General features: G+C 40.6%; 1 protein-coding gene and 1 pseudogene across 2 annotated transcripts; both read right to left on the reverse strand.

The window, feature by feature from the left end:
• Nucleotides 1-320: 320 nt before the first annotated feature.
• LOC139443062 (uncharacterized) lies at nt 321-18,362 on the reverse strand. 2 transcript variants are annotated; one of them, XM_071223982.1, is made up of 2 exons: nt 17,871-18,362; nt 321-3,936 (listed from the first exon to the last, which is right to left on the reverse strand). In XM_071223982.1, the coding sequence occupies exons 1-2, from the start codon at nt 17,871-17,873 to the stop codon at nt 889-891; spliced, it is 3,051 nt and encodes a 1,016-aa protein (XP_071080083.1). In that variant the 5' UTR covers nt 17,874-18,362; the 3' UTR covers nt 321-888. The 2 variants fall into 2 exon arrangements, with proteins under 2 accessions (XP_071080083.1, XP_071080084.1); XM_071223983.1 differs by lacking the exon at nt 17,871-18,362 and adding an exon at nt 6,242-6,314.
• LOC139443063 (uncharacterized) lies at nt 10,346-13,181 on the reverse strand (annotated as a pseudogene).
• Nucleotides 18,363-23,442: the final 5,080 nt, after the last annotated feature.

A 23,442-nucleotide genomic window follows, 5' to 3' on the forward strand; every position in this document is an offset into this window, starting at 1 on the left:
CGGATTTTCAACATCGAAGTTCGCGACTATCCTACCTACCTGGGATCCTAAGCAGCCAAAGTGCATACAGTAATTATGTAATCTGGCACGGGCACCAGACAGCGGGGCATACCCTTCTACAATACTACGTCTAATTGGCTTAGATATGGGTTGTCATAGTCGTCTTTTTGCTCTATCCGACCTCGTTGTACCCACAGATAACGGTACATTCCATCACATCTTTCTTATCCTGTGAACTGCGCTCATTCTTCAATTTGACCCAAAGTCATTTTATGGAGCAACCATATGATTGGTTGGGGTGGTGTGTGTGTGTGTGTGTGTGAGGGGGGGGGGGGGGGGGGGGGAGGTTTGGGATATTAGAATTCCTTTTTTAATGTTTAGGAGCTCAATCATCTTTTCCGTCTTAGTTAGGTGCTAATAATTATTTGTTTTACAAATTTATTTTCCCTTTAGAAAAGATTCCCTGTGAATGTTGTCTCCATTACATGATGCTTCCTTTCATCAGAACTAGCTAACCCCGGGTAAGATGCTTCATTTGTTCGACATGTTTCCTTAACAAAGATAAGGCGGTTACTCTCAACAAGGGTCTCGGATAAGTCTTTGTTCCAGAAATATCCGCCACAGGAAAGATGTGCCTTTTTTTAAAAAAGATCCTAACAGAGAAACTGTTATTTGAAACATTTTTCAATCAGAGTTAATGGATACAATTTACCCTAATATAGCCATTCAACAGCCACTAAGCCTTGCACTAACTGTTTCATCGCTATTAATTACAAACTCTTCTTTGGCTTCTTTGACACAGACATTTACGTGACTGTCACACACATTATTCTTTGTACCCTAACTTGGTACAGCACAGGAACAGTGATTATTCCATTAAGAGAGTTACTATTTCTGTTTGGGCAGCAAGGTTCTGAATCGTGTTGAATTTCGCCTTTCATTCGGCCATTGCCGGCCTAATGTTATCAGAATAGCTAAAGGACTGGAAGTCCTGCTTCGCATCATCCTGTGCATTCCAATCTGTTGCCCTTCATTCGCCATGATACTCTCTATCAGATCAGCTGGCATATGTAGGGCTCCATTCGCCATGGTACATCCAATCTGACCAGCTGTCTTATCTTGGCCTCCATTCACAATGGTACCTTCCATCTCACCAGCTGGCATCTGTTGGCCTCCATTCAACATGACACCTCCCATCTGACCAGCTGGCATCTGTTGGCCTCCATTCACCATGGTACCTCCCATCTGACCAGCTGGCATCTGTTGGCCTCCATTTACCATGGCACCTCCCATCTGACCTGCTGGTATCTGTTGGCCTGCATTCACCATGGTACCTCCCATCTGACCAGCTGGCATCTGTTGGCCTCCATTCAACATGGCACCTCCAATCTGACCAGCTGGCATCTGTTGGCCTCCATTCAACATGATAGTTCCCATCTGATCAGCTGGCATATGTTGGCCTCCATTCAACATGGTACCTACCATCTGACCAGCTGGCATCTGTTGGCCTCCATTCAACACGACACCTCCCATCTGACCAGCTTGCATCTGTTGGCCTCCATTCAACATGATACTTCCCATCTGATCAGCTGGCATATGTTGGCCTCTATTCACCATGGTTGCTATCAACTGACCAGCTGCTACCTCTTGGCCTCCATTCAACATGATACTTCCCATCTGATCCGCTGGCATATGTTGGCCTCTATTCACCATGGTTGCTATCAACTGACCAGCTGCTACCCCTTGGCCTCCATTCACCATGGTATATCCATTCGGACCAGCTGTCATCTGTTGGCTTTCATTCACCATGATACACCCTATCTGGCCAGCTGGCATCTGCTGGCCTCCATTTAATATGACACCTCCCGTCTTAGCAGCTGCCATATGCTGGCCTCCATACGTCATTGTACATCTCATCTGACCAAGTTGCATCTCTTGGCCTCCAATTGCCATGGTACCGCTAATCTGACCAGCTGTTATCTGTTGCCCAGCAATCGCAATGTTGCCTTCCATCAGACCATTTGGCATGTGTTGTCCAACACTCACCATGGTACATCCCATCTGACCAGGTTGCATCTCTTGGCCTCCATTTGCCATGGTACCGCTAATCTGACCAGCTGTTATCTGTTGCCCAGCAATCGCAATGTTGCCTTCCATCAGACCATTTGGCATGTGTTGTCCAACACTCACCATGGTACTTCCCATCAAACTAGCTGGCACATGTTGCTGGCTTACTGTATTATTCCTATCCAGACCATGGTTCTGCTGTCGCACACGGTTGTTACTCTCTGCCGTATATATAAGACATGCTGTTGTCGGATGTGCGGGTGCAGATGCCACCTGTGGTCTATCGCTCATCACGCGTTGCTCTGGCAGACAATAATTTATTTTCTGGCCACCATATATCTCATTTTGCCACCCAGGACCGCCCACAGTCTCCTGTCCAGCATTCATGCTACTACCCACAGCCAGACCAGCCATCGTTTGCGGTGCAATAGTCAAGCTCTTGTTAGAATTACAACTGTTAAATTGCATCTGTATAGGAGGTCGGCTTGGACCCGTCAGAAGCCCACATCCATCTGGAATCACAGAGGCTGAACATCCAAATGTGTCCATCGCCAGAACATTCCCCCGCTGTTGATCATGTTGATGATGAGGAGCCACAGAGAACAATGGTTGCTGTCCGCAATGCAAAGGTGAAGCTGTCAACGGACTAGTGTCATTGCCTGATACAGTCGGCATCCCAGGCTGCTGATAGCAAACGTTCTTCGATGCGGGTTGTATGGTGGGTGTTTCATTTCCAGCTTGTGATACAGTTGTCTGGTTTGCCATTGTCAATGGAGGGAAGGAGACATCGACCTGCTGACCAGGGCCTCCAAACATTGAAGTCGCAGAGAGTCCAGCTCGGTGGTTGGTTAATCCTTGAAGATTATTCTGACAATTACTTAAGTGTTCAGTTGATGAAGAAACATTTGCCTTGGTGGAAGCTTGACCTTTCTTCCTTCTTGGAGTGGGTGTTTTCTTGACAGGCTCCTTTTCATTCATCTTCTCAAAGACGATATTTGGAATACAAGTCTGTGTATGTTCATCACTTAAATCTGCTATTCCACCAGCTGTAGAATCAGGACTTGGGGCATGCAGTAAAGCGTGAACGAAAGTTTCATCATCATCATCATAATTGATGCAACTCACGGACGACCTTGCGGTTGTTTGAGGCCTCGAGCCTTCAGGTTTTGTATACGGCTTTTCCTCGATGGTTTTCCGTGCAAACCTGGATCTGTCAGCCCGACCTCTCTCAAGAAGAACTTCAGGACTTTTTAAAGATAGCTTCTTCAGGTTTTCCTCCAAAGAGATCGGTATATCAATCCAAGTTGTTGTATCATTGAAGCCATTGGGAGCTGGGGGATCATTGATAGCGTCATGGTCGGTTGATACAGTTGCTGTGCCAGCATCTCCACGTGCCATCTTCACGCTAGGAAGCGGTGGAGTTGAAGGCTCTGACATTCCAGTTTTCTCGGGCCCAATGGCACCTGCAGTGCTTATTGTAGTGCTATCTGCCGTAGAATTCTTCTCATCTCCCCTTCGTTTACTTTTCACTGGCATGGTACCAGGTGACATTGTAGGGTTACATATCAGTTCTGGTCGACCGTGGGTTGTCTTATGCGAGTTCCGATCAAAACATTTTTCCAGGTTGGATTTGCGATGATTATGACATTGATTTTGGACACTCTCATGACTACCCAGAGGCTCTTTGAGTCGAGGGGCTCCAACTTTTAACACTGAAAACTGTTGGGTAAGTAACCCCATGTTTGACTGTTGCGAACTACTGGTCAGTTTTTGGGCAGCCTCTGTACATCTTTGTTCTTCACTGTCCATCCTTGCTGATGTTTTATGAGAGCGTTCTGGACGATGCCTGGAAAACATGACCCGTGACACCTGTTGAGAAAAGATCAAGAGAGTGAACGGATGGATGAAGCAAAGGAACGTTTATTCTCGTAAACATGTACTGATCACAGTTCCTATGAGATTATTCCGCGACCAGAATAGGTCCTCTTCTCTCCTAGTTTATAGCTTACTTAATGAGAATCGGGGGGTTACAATGTATGACATGACTTCAATCAGTTTATCAATCAAACAATTTCAGTTCTTTTAGGACTCATCCTTTGTGTACAAACGTTATGGTACAGGTTTAATAACTGTTAACCGTATATTTCTTCCCATGTTTGTGCTTAGTACCAGAGACAATAAAATATCTATGTTATGGTCTCTGATAGTAAAAATATTTTGCTAAATTAATAATAATGTTAGAATTTGGCGTTGACATCCGAATGTTAAATGTATGTCAGGATGATAAAAGTTAGTGTCAATGTATATTTGATCTGTGTTATTACGTCGAGCTACAAGAGCAGGATATGGTTATCTTTTTCGCAAACACCTGGTGTCATCACTGAATTTCAGTGATCAATTCATATAATTTTCGCCTTTATTTTGCCTTTTGCGCCCTATTGAATCTGATTCGCTGGATAATCAAGACTGGTTATTCCCTGGCGTTGACGTTTTACATTTACCGACCCCATATATTATACCCCTATTTGACAATGTCCAACCTGACCACACCTGCTTTAATAATGGGACAGCCTGTCAATTATTTTAACATGATTTATATTTTTTATTTTTTTATTTATTTATTTGTTATCTTAATTGTGTGACACCGTACCCCGGCAACGTGGATCATTCTTCATGTTATCAATCACTGGTTTGTCTGAACCAAATTGGTTACTTGCAGGTCGTAATCACATCGCTGAAATATTAACTACTGCAGCATAAACGTTACTCACTCAGTCACTCACGCGAAAAACAACATTCATTCAATCACCCACAAACTCGATGAAGTGTATGAACTAAGGCATAACCACACTAGTCCAAACCATGGACGTTCAAAAAGCGACAATTGAAAATGATGAAACGAAAAGGAACACACAAAAGAAAACAACAAACCTCAAACTATTTGTCATTTCGACAACAAAAGCGAAAGTTATTTTCGAACTGGCTAGGTATTGCATTCACAACCATTAAATAGTACGGGATTTTATTGAAAATGTTTAGTATTGTTATGGTGATATAGATTGCCCTTAGTCAGTTCTAGTCGCCTACAGGTGTAACCACACATACTTGTATCCGTGTATAAATACCACCTCACAGGGCTGTGTGGAAAGAAAAATCCCGGAAATAGCGCATACTATCATCACAGAATTAGACCTACGTCATGTCCTTCCCAAAGTTGCACAACGCTTGTGATCTCAAGGGACCGTATAAGAAATTAAACAGCGATTAATTTGTAACATTCGTTAACAATACGACATACGACATACGACATACGACATACCATACGACATACCATGAAGATCACAATGCTATGAATTACTAAACTGTGATTTATTCCTGAAAATAAAAGCGACAAAACCCTTTCCATAATCTTAAATAATCTCTGCTATCTCGACTATATTAAAATAATAAAAGAGACAAAACCCTTTCCATAATCTTAAATAATCTCTGCTATCTCGACTATATTAAAATAATAAAAGCGGCATAACCCTTTCCACAACTACAATAAAACCTTGTTTATAAATCATTATCAAACAGTTATGATACAGAGTGTTTGCGAAAAGGTGAGCGTATCCCGCCCCACCGGATTCACCCGTTGAAATCACATGCACAGGCAAGGTAAAAAAAAGAGTATCGTCAATGAGCTTCATCCTTCTCAGGGAATCGAACCGGTGCTTCATGACAAGCTAACGCCCCTACCACTATGCCAGACGTATATAGATACATATTCTCATACGCTAACGTGACAGGTACTGTGAGTAAGTGAGTATGGTTTTACGCCGCATTTAGCAATATTCCAGCAATATCACAACAAAAAAGTAAAGAAATGTACTTCACACATTGCACCCATGTCGGGACAAATAACACTCTATAGGCGAATATCCCGATAAATGTATACTGTACACTAACTTGTCTAATTATATCGAAAGATAAATCGTGGTAGAGGCTGGAAGATATATCGATGAGAGATAAGAGAGAAGAGTAAAGCCACGTATTAACTACTTCAAAGTGATATGTTACTGCAGGACATCAATGTCACATAGAGAACATGAAATAGAGATGTGCAATAGTGAAATTAGAAACAACAGTCTTTTATATTCTCAGACCAATTCGTGTTGATGGAATATGACCATACCTTCTATACGTTGTCAGAATCAGGTCATCCTTGTAGGATTCAGTGATCCCAAGTTGGAATACCAGAGCTAGACATCGCCCGCGGAGCGACATCCACATTGTGAAAGCAGTTTAACACCACAGCCGACAATGTTGTCTTCGTGGGAATTCCCTCGGCATTATCGAGTTCTATGAATAGACAAGCGTTTGTCGCTAAGGCCGTCGTGTCATAACTAAGGATCACACACAAAATGAAGTATTATCATTGAATATTTCCATATAGCTGGTTACATATAGTCCAAACTAAAATTCAGCTAAAAATATAATAAGTAAAAGCGACAAAATGCTTTCCATGTTCATAAGAAATACTGTCTACAGGAAGAAATCGATTTACTCGATATAACGCGCATACACCAGGATATCTTCCCCTGGGTGTGACGGATAGTTGATGCCTGGTTTTCTTGTTGAATTATCCATAATAAACTTGTGCAAATGATATATTTTGCAATAAACATCGTTAAAGGCCTCATACTCACCATTTGAAAAGATACGGTTATTTGTGACAATAAAAATCTTCTTTTATAATAGAGAATCATATCAATTAAATTAAATTAAATTAAATCTTATTATTTGAGTTATGAACATTTACTCTTAAAATTAATTCAGGTGATATTAAAAAACTTCTTCACCTTGATTTTCACACGGCAGCATGGGTGGATACAGCATTTTAGAAATGTGGAGAGGGGGATGGAGGGTTCCAAAATATCAAAATGCTCTCTCAGTGGGGGGAAGAATTGTCTACAATATGCTTCATTTGATTTGGACCCCTGGATTACCTCGCTATGAGCAAAAACATTTTGTTAAATGAATGAGTGTGTGCTATGACCTGATCTTAAAATCGTCGGTTTCAAATGAAATTTCCGAAAACTCCCGAAAATCAGAAAACACGTATCTTCCAATTATATAACGTTTTATGAAACGTTTGTTTGATATGATGCAAGTTAAGCTTCATGTGCTTGCTTAATTAGCCTGTCATGACGCACCCCTGTCCTTTCATGGAACGGAAGATTAAGTGTGTATTGTGTATATTAGACAACATTGCAGTTATTAAATACGATAATTCTTCATTTGTACTTTACTTCCGACATGATCGTGTTGATCATTAGGTGAAGGGAAAGTCTTACTTCAACAAGACTGAGCATGTTTCTCAACACAACATATAATTTCACCACCACTGGCCATATGAGGAAATGAGAAGACTGACGTAAAGGTGCATCTTTTTTTGTTTTGCGAAATAAATGTAATTGGAGAGATTACTTTAATGTGATAGGTTTTAGACCAAGGTTGTAAATAAATAAAGTTTCAAATCGGTGTGTGTGTGTGTGTGTGTGGGGGGGGGGGGGGGGGGGGGTGCTCTTCTTGTCAATACAAACGTTGTGATACTCTCTGTGCTGCAAGATGTTTTAATATAATTTCTTTTAAATTTAAGTTCCATATGATACGGGTAAACAAATCCCAGGTTGTAATACCCTGCATATTGCGTCAAAATCAGCATGTTTATTGGCTAGAAATACAGTTCTCAAAATAGATGTGACGAATCGAAACTGTCTGGACATGTGACAGTGTTGAGACAACACATATCTCAAACTGGTGTTGGTAATCCTGTTCCATGTATCCCTAGCGTGAAATATAAATATATATCTGGTGAACGTAAAACGCCCTTTTGAACAATAAAGTGTACCTAAGAATATCCTCTATGAGAGTAAAAAACGATCTTGTACTCAACCCTCGTTAACCCGTTCCGTTCCTTGTATAATCGTCTGGATTAACGAATCATCAAATGGAGCATGGTTTCTTCCGTAACATGTCGTGAGTAAGTGGATATGGTTTTACGCATCTTCCCGAGGCGAGAGAGTTAACTGACTTTAAAACTCCAGTTTCCACCCTTGCTGAACTAGGCTGGAATTCCTGGGCTCGACCAGTGGCTATTACCGGTTATGTCCCTCTCGGCCTTTGCTATGGACCAATCCGATTCCATCACTTGCATTTGTTTCAAACAAAATGGCGGCTCCCAGTCAAGACGATCTGATCCATCATCAAGATCTATATGGTGATAAAACGGGTCTTTCATCGCCAAGTACATCAAATCACGCGAGCAACTTGATTAAAAACATGAAAAGGTTTGGAAAATATCTGTTGACAACGAGTTGGCGGTGCAATTGCTTTGCAAATCCTGCAATCGACCGAAATCTGCACGACAGTTTTACGAACCGGATTTCGATTTCGTTGCGCGATTTTGATTGGACTATGCACAGACTCGTTAGTCCAGCCAAAATGTAACTAATGTTACTAGCCTAGTTCGGCAAGGGTGGAAACTGGACTTTTATAGTCAGTTAACTCCCTTGCCTCGGGAAGATGGGTTTTACGCCGTTTTTAGCAATATTCCAGTAATATCATGGCGGGGGACACCAGAAATGGGCTTCACACATTGTACCAATGTTGGGAATCGAACCCGGGTCTTCGGCGAGACGAGCGAACGCTTTAACCACTAGGCTACCCGACCGCCCCTGGTAACATGTAAATTTTCGCAACAAGATGGTCTGGAAGTTACGTTTTCCGGGCTAACAAGGTATCTCACATCACACATCACATGTATATTATCTGAAACAACCGTTCTGAAATCTGAACTGTTTGACTTTTTCTCCTACCTTAAACCTACAAATGTCTTGACCGAACACGGATGTCCTTAATAGCTTAAGAAAACAATAATAAAGAATTGATTTGTGTATGAAGTTATCCTTGTAGTTTACAACAAAGATGTATTCTTCCATGTATTTGGAAAGTACTCGCTTCTGAGGTATCAAATAAAAGTTACCACCTCTAACTGAAACAGCCGATTTGGTTGGCTGCACCAGTACGAAGATACTATTCACAGACATGTACTTCTGTGTCAGTTATTGTCGGTAGGCATTTTGAATTAATTATATGTATAAATATAGGTTATAAAATGCAGATATGCGGTTACTACGATATCAAACTGTGTGGCAATATACATTTTGGGCAGAAGACACGATAGTAATTGACTAAGAGAGTGAATAACTTGTTGTATGGGCCATAGAGAGCTTTGAGTCTAGAACAGTCGCAATGTATATTTAAACCGCTTATACCCGACCTCGATGTTCTCAATGGGCGCTGTAGGGCAAGGTGGCCCAGTCGTCTAAGGCGCCTCATGATCGTGGGTTCGAATCCTGGTTCGCCCCGATCATGTTTCTAGGTTTGTCAGCACCACACCCGTGACGGTGGGTTTCACCAAAGTGGTAAACATCTGAGACCTGCGTCACTTCGGGCTTTCCTCCGACATCAAGCTGATACGCCGTGATGTAACTGAAATACTATTCAAACGGCGTTAAACCCAACTCACTCACTCACGGGGCGGTGGGTGTAGCCTAGTGGTTAAAGTGTACTCTCGTGGGTTCGACTCCTCTCATGGGCACAATATATAAAGCCAATTTCTGGTGTATCCCGCCGTGGTGTAGCTGGAACATTGCTAAAAGCGTAAATTCAAGCTCACTCACTCACTCCAACCTCTCGTCACCTCATTCATTACAATGTCCCGTTTGTCCTGGAAGAATCCTTAAAATGGCCTAAAATCAGAACTTCGTCTGTATCGTGTTTTCCCATACATAACAGGTTACGCTGGAAGTCCAACAATCGAGTCACTTCCTTGAATGCTTCTTTGTCAGCCTGGTATTTCCTTTATCTATAAACCTCTTTAGTACAAGGTAACTATTCATCGGTTGAAACGCACACTTGTAATGCGTCCTTCACAAGCATGCTAGTGCACTACTGTATGACAGAGAGAGTGCACAGCATGCACAAGTGCTGTGTGCTCAGCGAACAGCGAGGCCATGCTGCTTGAATTTCCACGAACGCTCGTGGTTCTTGGAAATATTAATTTTCATTTCTGCGAGGGCTCAGTAAATCTATAAGCCGTTTCCTTGAATATTACATGTTTATAGCTCCATGCACAGCTCCATGTTGAAATGAATCAAAATAAAAAATGAAAGACATTTACAAAGATATTTTCTTTATTTCGGACAAAACGTCATATACATATTTAATATACATGTATTACATACATTAACGTTATAAATACATACCAGAGAGAGAAAAAGAAAACAAATATTCGCGCAGAAAATTGAATTTTCAACATAAAACAACTGTACAGCCATGGTCCTTCGAATTCAATGTCCACGACCAGCGAAAGGAATTCACCATACTCGGTTTCTCTGATTTTCATAACATCACCGCCAAGATCTGCGGTATTAGGTCTTTGCAAATTGTCCTAAGATAAACTGTCATATTAAGTCATATAACGTTACCAACAAGACAATATCTGCCGAATGACTCACACCTATACCAGATACTTCAGGATATTTCTTTTCCTTGGAACGATGATGCAAAGATCACTATAAACACCGGCCGAGTGTCATCACATGACTACCAGCTCTCACACCAAGGGTTATACCGTAAACTTGGTTTACATCCCTGGATCTCCACAACATTCCCCTATAACCTTCGTCACCAGATCACACCGAAGCAACATATTGAAGATCATCATCAGCTTTCAAACCATTCATTTTCCATTTATCCCTTCAAGTTGGTTTTGGGACTATCTTCTGTAATCTCGAAGTTGGTTCGGTCGGGGTACGTACTGGCCTCACAGGTTGAAATGGGAAGGCAAATAGCTGATAACTAGTCGCGCCTAAGCTGCCAGCCGTTGTCAACTTGTATTGGCCAGAAGACGGCACCAAGGGCCTTAACCCAGCATTAGCCATCATTGTTGGTCGGCTGCGGAACATCTGAGGTTGACTAGTGCCATACGACATCGTCGCGGTAGAGGCGAGAGGTGGTATTCCTGGCTGTTGATGAAAAACCTGAACATCTGGAGCGACATGCTGCACATCATTATTGCCCCAAAGGGTTGCATCAAGGTGTTGAGGGGAACTCTGTTGCACATCAATGTTGGGATCCTGATTAAGATATATCCTGGTTGCAGGTGGGGGAAGACAAAGTTGACGACTCTGTACTGATGGGGGCGCTTGTAGAACAGTTTGTGGACTTTGGGAAAAAACTGTTGCTCGCTGTACTGGAAGCTGCTGAACAGGATGGGCCGGGTCAGAATGCATTGGCACACATGCGGTCTGGGTGTCCGATGCATGTGACCATTGCTGCAGCACTTCTGGGTGAATCTGGGTGACCGGTGTACCATTTGGTGGATTATTGCAAAGGTCGTTAGCAATAAAGTGCATTGCATCCATCAGGAGTCTGGATGATTCAACTGGTGTTGCAGAAACAAGACCTTGGCTCAACATTGGTGGAATAGGGGGTGGCGTTTGTTGGACAGAAGATTGACATTCCGACTTTGTTGCTACTTTACGTGGGATCGGGGTGCCCTTTTTCGCTTTAGGGGTTCTCTTCTTTCTTTTCTTGGGGTCTGTTTCTGATTCATTTATTTTTTCCTCAACCACAGTTGGTATTGTAGATTGCATGGGGGCCTGACTACCAGACATGAAATCATCAGGTCTGGGGATGTTCGCTGTACTGGATGATGGAAAGATATTTGACTGTGCTAGGTTCGAATCACAGTTTGTCGTTGTCATTGTTGTCAGAGCGGGATCAGAAGTAAGGGGATTAAATACATAAGCACACTGCTGAGTTGGTACAGGGGAGGTGAAGATTCTACCACTACTATCAAGACCAACTTGACCAGGGCTGGCCATGGAGCCTGTCATATCTTCAGCCGACACACAGGAATCGTTTCCTTCAAATAATTGCAACGGATCTTGAGACTCGAGCGTTTCCAGCCAATTATCTACATCATTCGGATGAAAACCTTGGGGTGACGAATGCTGCGATCCATCATAACTGTCAGGGGACATCTCGAGTAACATCTTCAATTCATCATCTTGTTCCTTGGTGACAATATGAGGCGAAGTAGACTGTCTGTCATATGGTTTGCCCTGATGACGGGACTGTAAAGTGTGGCACCTTGTTGGTCCTCTCGCTACAAGTTGATCCTGGCTGTCTCTTGGTGAACATATTCCATCAGAGTCAATGTCACTCTCAACGTCACTCACATTCCCATCGGATTCCAGAGAGCTCTCAGACAAACGTTCACTTCCCTTAGCACCACACTCATTGGACACAGCATCAAGAGATGTATGTGAAGACTCTGTTTCAGGCACCCGAAGCTGTGTTGCACTCACAAGAGAACTGTGTGGCATGCCTTCAGGGTCATCTTCGTCTTTGACATCCAATCTGGACAAGGCTTCATCTAGCCTCTTCACATTCTCATCATCCCCATTGTCAGTTCCAGAGGATGGTTCAGACCCTGCCTCATCTTTGAGAATGATGTTTTCTCCCTCCACAGCTCCAACAGGGGCTGTCTGCTGTAGGCGTGGCATGTCGCCTGGCACAGACTCTCCAGTTTCAGACGCCGAAAGACAGCGTCCAGGATCGACCCCAAGGTTAGCTCTTCTCTGGCTTCTGTCCTCGTCGATCCTATTGTCCTCCGTGTCCTTCTTTCTTCTCTCATCCGAGGACACAACAACGGGTATAGTCTCTACATCACTGTCTTTAGGATGCGTCATTCTCAATTTGAATGAAGGTGTATCCGTCACTCTGAAACAAAAACTAATTATTAAGAAATGTGTACATGAATCGTGGGTCGGACATATACCGATAAACAGCAAGAAAACTAACTGCGCAATAGACATTAATGTGGGGACCAATTAACATTGAGTGTACGCGTGCCTCGGTATTTGTGTTTATGTTTGTTTACCTCTGAACTGCCCACTACAACATCACTACCCACTACAACATCGTTTACACATACTTGAACATATTTCCCTGGATCACACGTCTGGCTGCGGGGAGATAAACATAAAATACTGATCCATTGATCACGTGGCATCCAAACTTAGACACACGTAGGCAAGGTCCCAAGGTTTCGAGACCACTTCATACGTATGATAATTACCTTGCATTACGTGGATCAAAATATACATGGCAGTTTCAATTCGAAAGGCGGCAAACCGCTGAAGACACACTGTTTTGCATTGACACAGTAAAAGCATCCGACATTTAAACCAAAATGACTGCCACGTGACCAGATGTGTTTTTTATGTGTTATATCTATATGTTATTATGTTTTTATCATATGCGTAGACATGCGCAGATATAAACTATTTCCAGCCCAGTTCCTACAGTTATCTATTGAGTCATATCAATGTGTCCTACAGCATTGAGCTGCATATATCAATTCGCTTCGATATGTATGTTGCGCGTTAGACTAAACTGCCGGACACAAGACAGTATTTCTATGTTTGATGGTTGCTAAAATTAACAAACACAACCCAAGATATGGTTATTTGATTGTGATCTATTTGATACAGGTATCATAGACGATATTGGACATTAAGTTTGGTGTGTTTCTACAGCCTTGTAACTTTTTGATAACGTTGGGAATTCTTGCTCAAATTAAATTTCCAATTGGATGCTATATTTTGTTTGGGCCCCTCGCAGTAACATTGGTAAATGATATTCAAAACGATGTCAAAATGTACTCTCTTACTCTCAGTTGAGATTGATCACCAGTGCGTGAAAATTATTCGATTGTAAATCGATCAGCAATTTAGGTCAACATGATATTCATGAAAACGTGATCAGACTAAAACGTGGTTCAGAGATGCACATAACACTACGTCATCTCAGCCAACGCATTCCACGATGCGACCACGGGACATGAAATAATGCATACCCGGATACTGACATCACAAGATCTAAGGTTTGCTTATCTCGATTTAAGGTTGCATACTTCGCGGAAGACAAATAAAATACTTAATTTTTAAAAAATATATATATCCATTTCACATTAGATTATTAACTATGTTGTGAGTACCTAACTTTGGATTAACGCCGAGCTATATTTCAGTTATTAAAACAAAAGAACTCCGTGCCTTAGTAAGGAATCTCTGCCACATCCCGGCGTGTCAGCTTGAGTTTGGAGGAAAGACCAAAGTGTTTATTTGTTTATGCTTATAATCCTAAACACACCATTTGTATGTGAAGCTTATTATGTATATAACCCTAAACAGTTCGTGTTCATTTTGATTATTTGTGCATATAACCCTAAACACCGCATTTATATATTGTTTTTATATTTATATTTATATATATTTCACATTTATTAATATAACTTTACATAGCTAATTTGCTTATTATGTGTGTTCTTTCATTATATATCCAAACCAAATCATTTATTAATTTTGTATGTTGATGCATGTAACCCCAAACAGTTCATTTATCTAATTTTTCATTTTTTTTGTATATATTACTCTACATAGCTAATTTACTGATTATGTTTATTTAAGTATTAATTATTTAAAACAGATCATTTATTAATGTTGTATATTTATGTATGGAACTACAACAGCTCATTTAATTATTATATCTATTTTATGTATGTAACACCAAACAGTTCGTGTATTTATTTTATTTATATATAATCCAAAACAATTAATTTATTAATTTTGTATTTTTATGTATGTAACTACAACAGCTCATATAATCATTGTCTGTTTTATGTATGTAACACCAAACAGTTCGTTTATTTATGTTTCATCTGCACAATCCAAAGCAGCTCATTTATTCATTTTGTATACTTATGTATGTACTTACAACATTTCAGGGGGCACGGGTGGCCCAGTCGTCTAAGGCGCCGCGATTCGCTGTGCAGAGTTGCGTCCCTTTGGCACGCCAGAAACCTATGATTGGGGGTTCGAATCCCGGTTCGCCCCAATTATGTTTCTAGGTTTGTCTACCCGTGCTCGTGGGTTTCACCGAAGTGGTAAACGTCTGAGACCTGCATCACTTAGGGCTTTCCTCCCACATTAAGCTGACACGCCGTGATATAACTGGAATACTGTTAAAAGCGGCGTTAAACCAAACTCACTCACTACATCATTTCATATAATTATGTATTTTTTATGTATGGAACACAAAAAAATTTAAAATTTATTTTTATTTATTTGTGACACGAAACAGCTGACAAAAATGCAAATGACTTAAAAGAAAACACACATACCCCTGAATTTCCAATCGACTGATCAGACAAACCGGTGACACAATGGAAGGGCACACATAATTAGGAGCGCCTGTATTCCCTAATCATCACTATACAGCACTGATTGAAAATACTTTCTCACTGCAAAAGGCACATTTTATACTCAAATATCGCTTAAATCAACAGGATGTTGCAAATAAAATTAGATTAACTCATTACAACAATATTTATTTTTAAATGTCATGATGAGATTGCTGTTTGTTGAAAGTTATAATATTAATATTTCACCACCAGGATGTAATCACGAACAAGATCCGCAATGCACGTTTTGTGGGTAAGCTGCATCGGAGGTGTAACTGCAATTCTGCCATGAACACGGTACAACCTCGATATCCGGATACACGGCGAGGGAAGTAGCCTTTTAAATCGGAAAACTATACAATGGAGACTGAAGTTAATACTGCTTAAATACATTTCAGCTGTCCTGTAATGTTAGTTCCGCGATGTAAATCCTTTGTGTATTTCAGCGTATGCACCCTTGTGCAAAAAGAGATAAACCATTTGTAACATTGATAAACGATTTGTAATTTATTTATTTTACTGTATATTTTTGCATGTAATAAATTTTGGTGACCTGTCTTTTCTTAACATGACCCCCCCCCCCCCCCCCCCCCAAAAAAAAAAAAAGCAAAGAAAAAAGAAAAACAAAAAAGAAGAAGAAATTAATTAATCGATATTTTTTTTTAATGTAATACAAATAATAATACCCCCACCCGCACGACCCCCCAATAATAATTGAATACATGACCTATAAGGATAGGACAACATACAGATCAAAGTAAAAACCCATTCAACACAACCAATTCAACTCTACAAGTTTAACTTGCGTCACCATCCCGCCTTCAAATTGTTCCATAATACCAAGTTCGTGCTGAACGCTGTACACGATACAATAGCTACGTTATTCGGCTGTTTTCTGTGCCAGGATGGCCTATGAACTAACATACGTCACTGCTTTAAACATACAAAGATATAGATTAATATACCTGTATACTACTACTCACCTATATACAGCACCAGTTAGGTGATTTTTCTGTGTTGGCGGAAGAAACAACTGTATGATCTGGTCCCACACAGGAATTCTCCACTCTCTGAGTCACAACCTCAACTTCAGATTCCAAGTCTCTAAATTGAACTGATATTAGGCTAGCACATTTAAATACACACCTACTCACTGGTTTGTAAACCTAAGTCCAAATTTAGACTATTCGATCATACATAAGAACAAGCTTCGTGTAGTTCATTGACTAAGCTCGGCGTACAATCTTCGGCGAACCTAGTTTCGTTTTGCAGTACTCGGAAGTAGGATATAAATAGCATGTGCATTCGGAAGATATCGTGTTAGATCGTGAACGATCGGAGCGAGATAACAAGTGAACGCTATGCAGACGGCTCGCGAGTGCAGCGCTGAATGTAATCTGAGATGGTGCACTCTATTTGCGGTTCAAATTCGCAGTTATGTGTTATCTGAAATAATTCTGAGAAACGAACCGAGTCTGGGTTTTATGTTTGGGAAATTGTGTCAATACATTTAAGGCATCTGTTTTGCCCAGCAAGCTGTTCAACTGCACGGAATTCGACTTTTGAAACAGCTAAGCCATCCCCGAGTCCTCGTCTGACGAACCTAACGACATGTTGACTATTTGTGTTGAAATAATTATATTGTATATTATTAGTCATCGTAAATTGAGAATGCAATGACATTATTGAATTCGTAAACACAATGACTAAGATTTGTCTTTTCATATTGGCTAGGAAATGACAACCTTGATCAAGAAATTGATACATTTCACATACGTGCGATAAAACACACGTTTCCAGCGCACTAGATCGAAGGTTAGTTTCGAAATGTGTTGACATTATCGTGGTGAATTAACGCTACACACAATGGAATACAGCGAATTGTGTTTCACAATGTCGCAGGCGTTTAACATGATTCAACAGTCCTTTTCAACAGTCCTTTTCATTTGACCGTGTGGATTCCCAGTGTATCAACGTCCAGAACACACACTGGTGCTTCCATTATCAGTTTCTATGACACATTAACACACGGTAAATGAACATGCAGATCCTATTCGAAATATATTCTAACTATTCATTACTCTAATGAACGCAGAACGTGTGAAATTGATGGACATATAATGTCGCTCCAAAGCTTTGCCCGAGCACGTGAAATACGTTCCTTGACCTGTATTGATGTCAAATCAAATTCCAATATGGCTCCACTATCTATTCTCGATATAAATATAAAGGAAACACCACGATGGAAACACATGCGACTCTCTCATACGACAATGTTCATCGATTCCTGCTCCATACAGCTGTTTGTGAATATATTTACTCTAAGCAAATGTGTCGGACATATCAAACTTATGGTCGTGCGGCTAGAGAATCCATCAAATACACAACCACAAACACTGACCTTGTCTCCAGACACGTTAACCTGTACACACAACAAACTGACCATGTCTCTATCCACGTGTTGGTTCTGATTTCACGAAGTTACTGCTCCCGTTGGCACAACGCCGGGTGATATCCTCGATATATGTATCGTCTCCACTGATGTCCTTATGTCTGGCTGCCTGGTCCTTCCTCGTCATCCATGGTCCTCCTTGGTACCACTATGGTCCTCACCATGGTCCTCCTTGGTATCGCTATGGTCCTCAATGTCCTCACCCTGGTCCATGGTGGTTTTCATTGTCCTTTATGATCCCTCCTCCTCCTTCCTCGATGGTCTCACCATGGTGTTATCTGTTGTAATTCTTAGTATTATCTTGACTCATAATAATCCAATGCGGCCTCACTATAGTTCAATGTTGTCTCACCATGTTCCGTGATGGTTCAAGATTATCAATCTCATCATGTTCTTAGTTGGTATAATTCTGTAACCATCTGTCCTATAATACTCCAGTGGGGTCTAACATGGCCCTCTATACAGCTCTCCTCTCCCTCCAACCTGGTGGCAGATTCGTGGTTAGACCTCTTCAGTAATCTGGTCCCATTTCTAGGAAAGTGATTATTTCTAGGAGGTTGGTTAGTCTTATAACGGCTGTTCTCAGAAGGGGCTGCAACTCTCTGCGGCTGATTGCGCGTAGATCAGAACGGATAGCCTTGCTGCTGCTGCTGCTGCTGCTGCTGCTGCTGATGATGATGATGATTGAGTAACTCAGGTAATGCTTCTTTCTTCTGTTTCTCTTCGAAATTCGGTATCATTTCATTTGGCAACTACGAAAATCGTGACTGAGATTAAGATGCCTGTTTCACATTCCATCATCACAATGAGTAAAACGTAGGACGAGTACTGTCGCCATGTGCACGGAACCATCATGATTCTGTATACAAACCAACAAAACATTCTATAGAGGGACCTATGTTAAAGTCCTGTGCAAGTTTGGACTCATAATCGTCAGTTGATGACGTAATATGACGAAGAACAAGAAGCTGTCAGAAACAGTAAAGAAGTTGCATATGTAAAATGTTTTCAGCAGACAAATAGATCATCAGCATTAAAAGTGAATATTTAAAGCATATTGATGCCTTATTCATTCTAGTGCCGTTTTTCGAGGAGATTTGTCTTTGAGGCACACACGTTGTCCTACAGTGGTGTGAAGCATTACCTTACCAGTGATACGACAAAATCCTCTCTAAACGAACACTGTGATGCGTAATTTTAAGGACAGTGGGATAGTGACCTAACTGTATATTTACCGTTATGTCGTTACAATTGAAGTTAAAGAAATCATGCCACATGTACATGTACACACAACCAAGGACACCGTGACAAGCTACGGTTTAGCAAACCTAACTTCGGATACTTCCGGGAAGCAGACTGAAGGCTATACAACCACCGTTAATAAAAGTGACAAATTCCTTTCCATAATCCATAATTCATCTCTGCTAGAGTCCATTGAATGACTATCAAGTTGTGATGATACCAGGTGTTCGCGAAGCAGGACGGGGATACACGCAAACACGGTATGATGTGTCAACAGCGCATGCTAAATCTTAAAGAACTTTTTTCTTTGGTAGCGAGACAGCTTTAACGCTTTAGCATGGTTATGTCATTTGTACTGTTATATTGAACCTATAGCAATCCTGCTTTATCTCGAAAGCTATCAGGAACATATCCAGTTATTGTCGTTCGACACAACCGGTAATACGACGTCGTGCAAATACCTTGTTCTCTTTCGGGGCCATATTGTTACAGAGCGAATCTCACCCGAGTGTCTTCTGATATCGAAACGAGTTGATAAAAATTGAAAAAATTCCGAGGTCTGTCGAGGATTTACGCCACTTTTATCAACGAGTGTTGATATATTTGATATCAAAAGACACGAGGGTGAGATTTTATTTATCATCCAACATCATTCTTCCAACTTTTACAGTTTGTAGACAGTAATTAGCAGTGTCTTCAGTGTAAAGAGTACTGCTAACAGCTTCAATAACAGTGCCATTAGTGATGTCATTTGATAGTGACGTCACAATGGTCTGCAACGCATTGTGATGCAATTTTCATTGCAGCGATATCTCATCCAAGCGATATCTCCTGTGAGAGCCAGTTTGGATGATAAATTGTCGTAACTTTTGTTTGTTTGTTTGTTGTTTAACACCGCACTCAGCAATACTCGAGCTATATGACGGCGGTCTGTAAATAATCGAGTTATGACATCATGAGCATTGATCTACGCAATTGGGATACGATGACATTCATCACAACCAAGTCAGCGAGCGTGACCACCCGATCCCGTTAATCGCCTCTTACGACAAGCATGAGTCAATGTATTTCCACGTGTAAGACGTTCCCTTGTAGAATTTTGTATATTTTTCAAACTAGAGATTATAACATCGATGTTCATACATGTATGCAACTCATTTTATTGAACATGTGCGTGAATTTAAGCATGGAAGATATATTATGACTTCAAGGAAGTATGCTATAAGTATTTATATATGTAATTTGTATACATAGAAAAAGTATTTTTTTGCGTTCATCAAAACACAAAAGTATCAATGCCTCGTTCACCATTAGTTGATAAACACGAAAACTACAATTAGATGAGATTTGAGTATCAACAAAGTAGGCGATGGAACGGGTCAGTACTGTACAGTTATCTGACTGTGTTTATGAATCACTATCAAATAATGATGATGCCACATGTGCGCGAAACGTTGACCGTATCCTGTCCCACCTGTGGCCCCCGAAACAAACGCATGCAAAGGAAAGTCAATTGTTCACCTGGACAACACCAGTAACGTTTGGAAGGCTTTTCTAAGGGTCATGCAAGGTCAAACTACCCCTGAGCAAGACCTTGAGTTATATGCTGGAGCTGCTGGAATGTTGATGCACCTGAGGGACAGTGGACTATTGGCAAGTTGAAGTCACCCCTCTTGTCATACGCTCTTCAGGGTAGTTTGTTGTTACTCTGATTATGTATGTATTATGTATATATATATATATATATATATATATATATAGAGAGAGAGAGAGAGAGAGAGAGAGAGAGAGTGAGAGAGAGAGAGAGAGATAGATAGATAGATAGATAGATAGATAGATAGATATACATAGATATACTTTTGAATACTCTTTTCCATCCATGGTTGATCAAATCAACTGTCAATGTCAAACCTCAAAGTCATGAAGTCATGACAGCATGAATGTCATGACAGCATGCAATTGATGTGCAAAGGAAGTCTGTCATGGGATAACATACACTGATTCAAGTTAGTGTAAATTATCCCAGGATACATTTTTCTATTTCCACTTAGGTATGTTTCACTGAGATAAATTGCCCTCATTTTTTTTACATAACCTATCCCAGATTTCCCACACTAAGATAGGATACTATACTCTAGAGTAAAACTTCCCCCGGGATAATATTTAGGTAGGATATAATCCTTGCTTACATGTGCACACACAGCACGGCGACGCCATCTTGTATGAAGTCTGGCATTCGCAAGATGTCGTTATATATTACACACTAATTTTAACATTTAACGTAACCGAGACATACACGCGTGCGCACACGTAGACGCACACACACGTACACACACACACACGTTCACACACGTTCACACACACACACACACACACACACACACACACACACACACACACACACACACACACACGCACACACATACGCACACACACACACACACACAGGACAGGAAAGTACAACAAGTCTCCTCCCACTGGTAATGGTTTAGCTGAACTTTGCAATGACAATACTCCTCACATTGAGATGGTCTATGTAGATTTTCCGTGACTATTACATTAGCTTTGGTCATCTGGGACTCCATCTTGTCTTTATAAGTCTACCCTTCCATTGTTGTTCCACACATGATATCACCTGGTAGATTTATTTCCCCACAAAAATAAGGTAATTTCGTGTGTACTTGGAAGAACTGTGTATACTTGAGTTGTAAGACATTCAAAATTTGTACTCGAAAATTAAATTTCGTGCTAAAAATTCTATTAATTTTGCCAAGAGCCATGTTCAGTTCTTATTAGTAACTGACATGCAAACATATATAATGTTTAAAATGTTTACGCATTTTAAAAACAGCAAGTTATTCTTTCTTTGATGTTAAATTATTTCTCTGCTTTGCACAGAGCTCTGCTTGTAAATACAATCAGTTTCTTTCCAATCTTAAATTTGACTCACAGTCCCCCCTACCCCCTTATCACTTCCATCTGTGTCAGGAATAAATTCCTTATCTAATTTGGGGTAAAATATTTGGGTTAAGACAGTAATTGTGTTGATTGTTGTCTGTACAAAATTATCTCCCTTGTTTAATTTTTGTGTATGGGTGCCACAGCTGAAGCAAAAGTATTCACAAATCGACTATGATACAAGCACATGATCTCAATAATTCAGTGTTACTTTGATGGGGCGTGTCACAACAACTTCAGCCTTTTCAGTATTTATTGATATACCTTGACATATTCAAAATATTTTATTTCCCTTTCAAAGTCTTCGCATTTCTTGGTAACAGCTTCAAACCTGCCTTGTTCAAGCATTAAGTACTTGTGGGAGTTTGTCAAGATGGTCACTGGAATGTTACGAACAATCAGAATATCAATATAAATCAACCAAGTGTCCCCAGGTCCCGTTAGTGCCCCCTGCTGAAGTCTGGAGAAACAAGCAGGACCGTGAGACAAATGGTATTCTAGTGAAATGAGATAACCCAAAATAGCGTAGAAAAAGCTGTTACAAATCTTTATCTTCAGATTAAATTTCAATTAGCCAATAGCCAAAAGTACAAACCAGGCAAATGAACAGGCTAATTCCTGATAACATGTTATACGTAAATCGGTGTACTATTCTCAGGCGAAAATTTAAACAGCGAAAATCAATGCAAAATCTGGATTCCCCATTTGTTTTGCACTGATCCAATTAGTGACGATCAAGGACTAGATGATTGTTTAATAAACCCTGATTTACCATTCTTGAAACGTCCTCCTGTTGATAGTATGTTGATTGTAATTAGTACAATACAGTACATGTAGGTCGGAATCGTCCTAAGAGAAAACATCAGATTATCAGACTGCTTTCTGACAGGTCTCCATGTTGGATCTGTGAATTCCATTCATTATTCTTATTATGTGCTATTTGTTTATGCGAATAATGATATACATTTGAAAAGTTGTCATATTTCTGTGAACTGTAGATGTGAGAAAGACAATAGGGCAAATCTCCCCGATATGTGTATTCTGTGACGAAGTTTTCCTCTGTTACATTTATCACTACAACTGGATTGATATTGTTTTCCGGATCAGTCAACATTCTTGCAGCTAGGCATCCCCCTTTCTCAAGACTTCCAAATATCCTGTAAAGTTAGAAGGTCATGATGAATCCACATTTACCGGAAATATCATTTCATATCCGGCAGGTAGCAGATGATAACAGGAATACACAGATGTATTGAGTGGTTGATAAGAAACGGGAAGGACTGGGTGTTACATGACAATCAACTGAACATTTTGGCGGTGTGTTGAAAGGGTGAAAACAACCAAAAAATGACGACAGGTGTCT

This window comes from Haliotis cracherodii, unplaced genomic scaffold (assembly GCF_022045235.1).
Source record: "Haliotis cracherodii isolate W230 unplaced genomic scaffold, xgHalCrac1.p SCAF_5, whole genome shotgun sequence".
Classification (NCBI taxonomy): Eukaryota; Metazoa; Mollusca; class Gastropoda; order Lepetellida; family Haliotidae; genus Haliotis; species Haliotis cracherodii.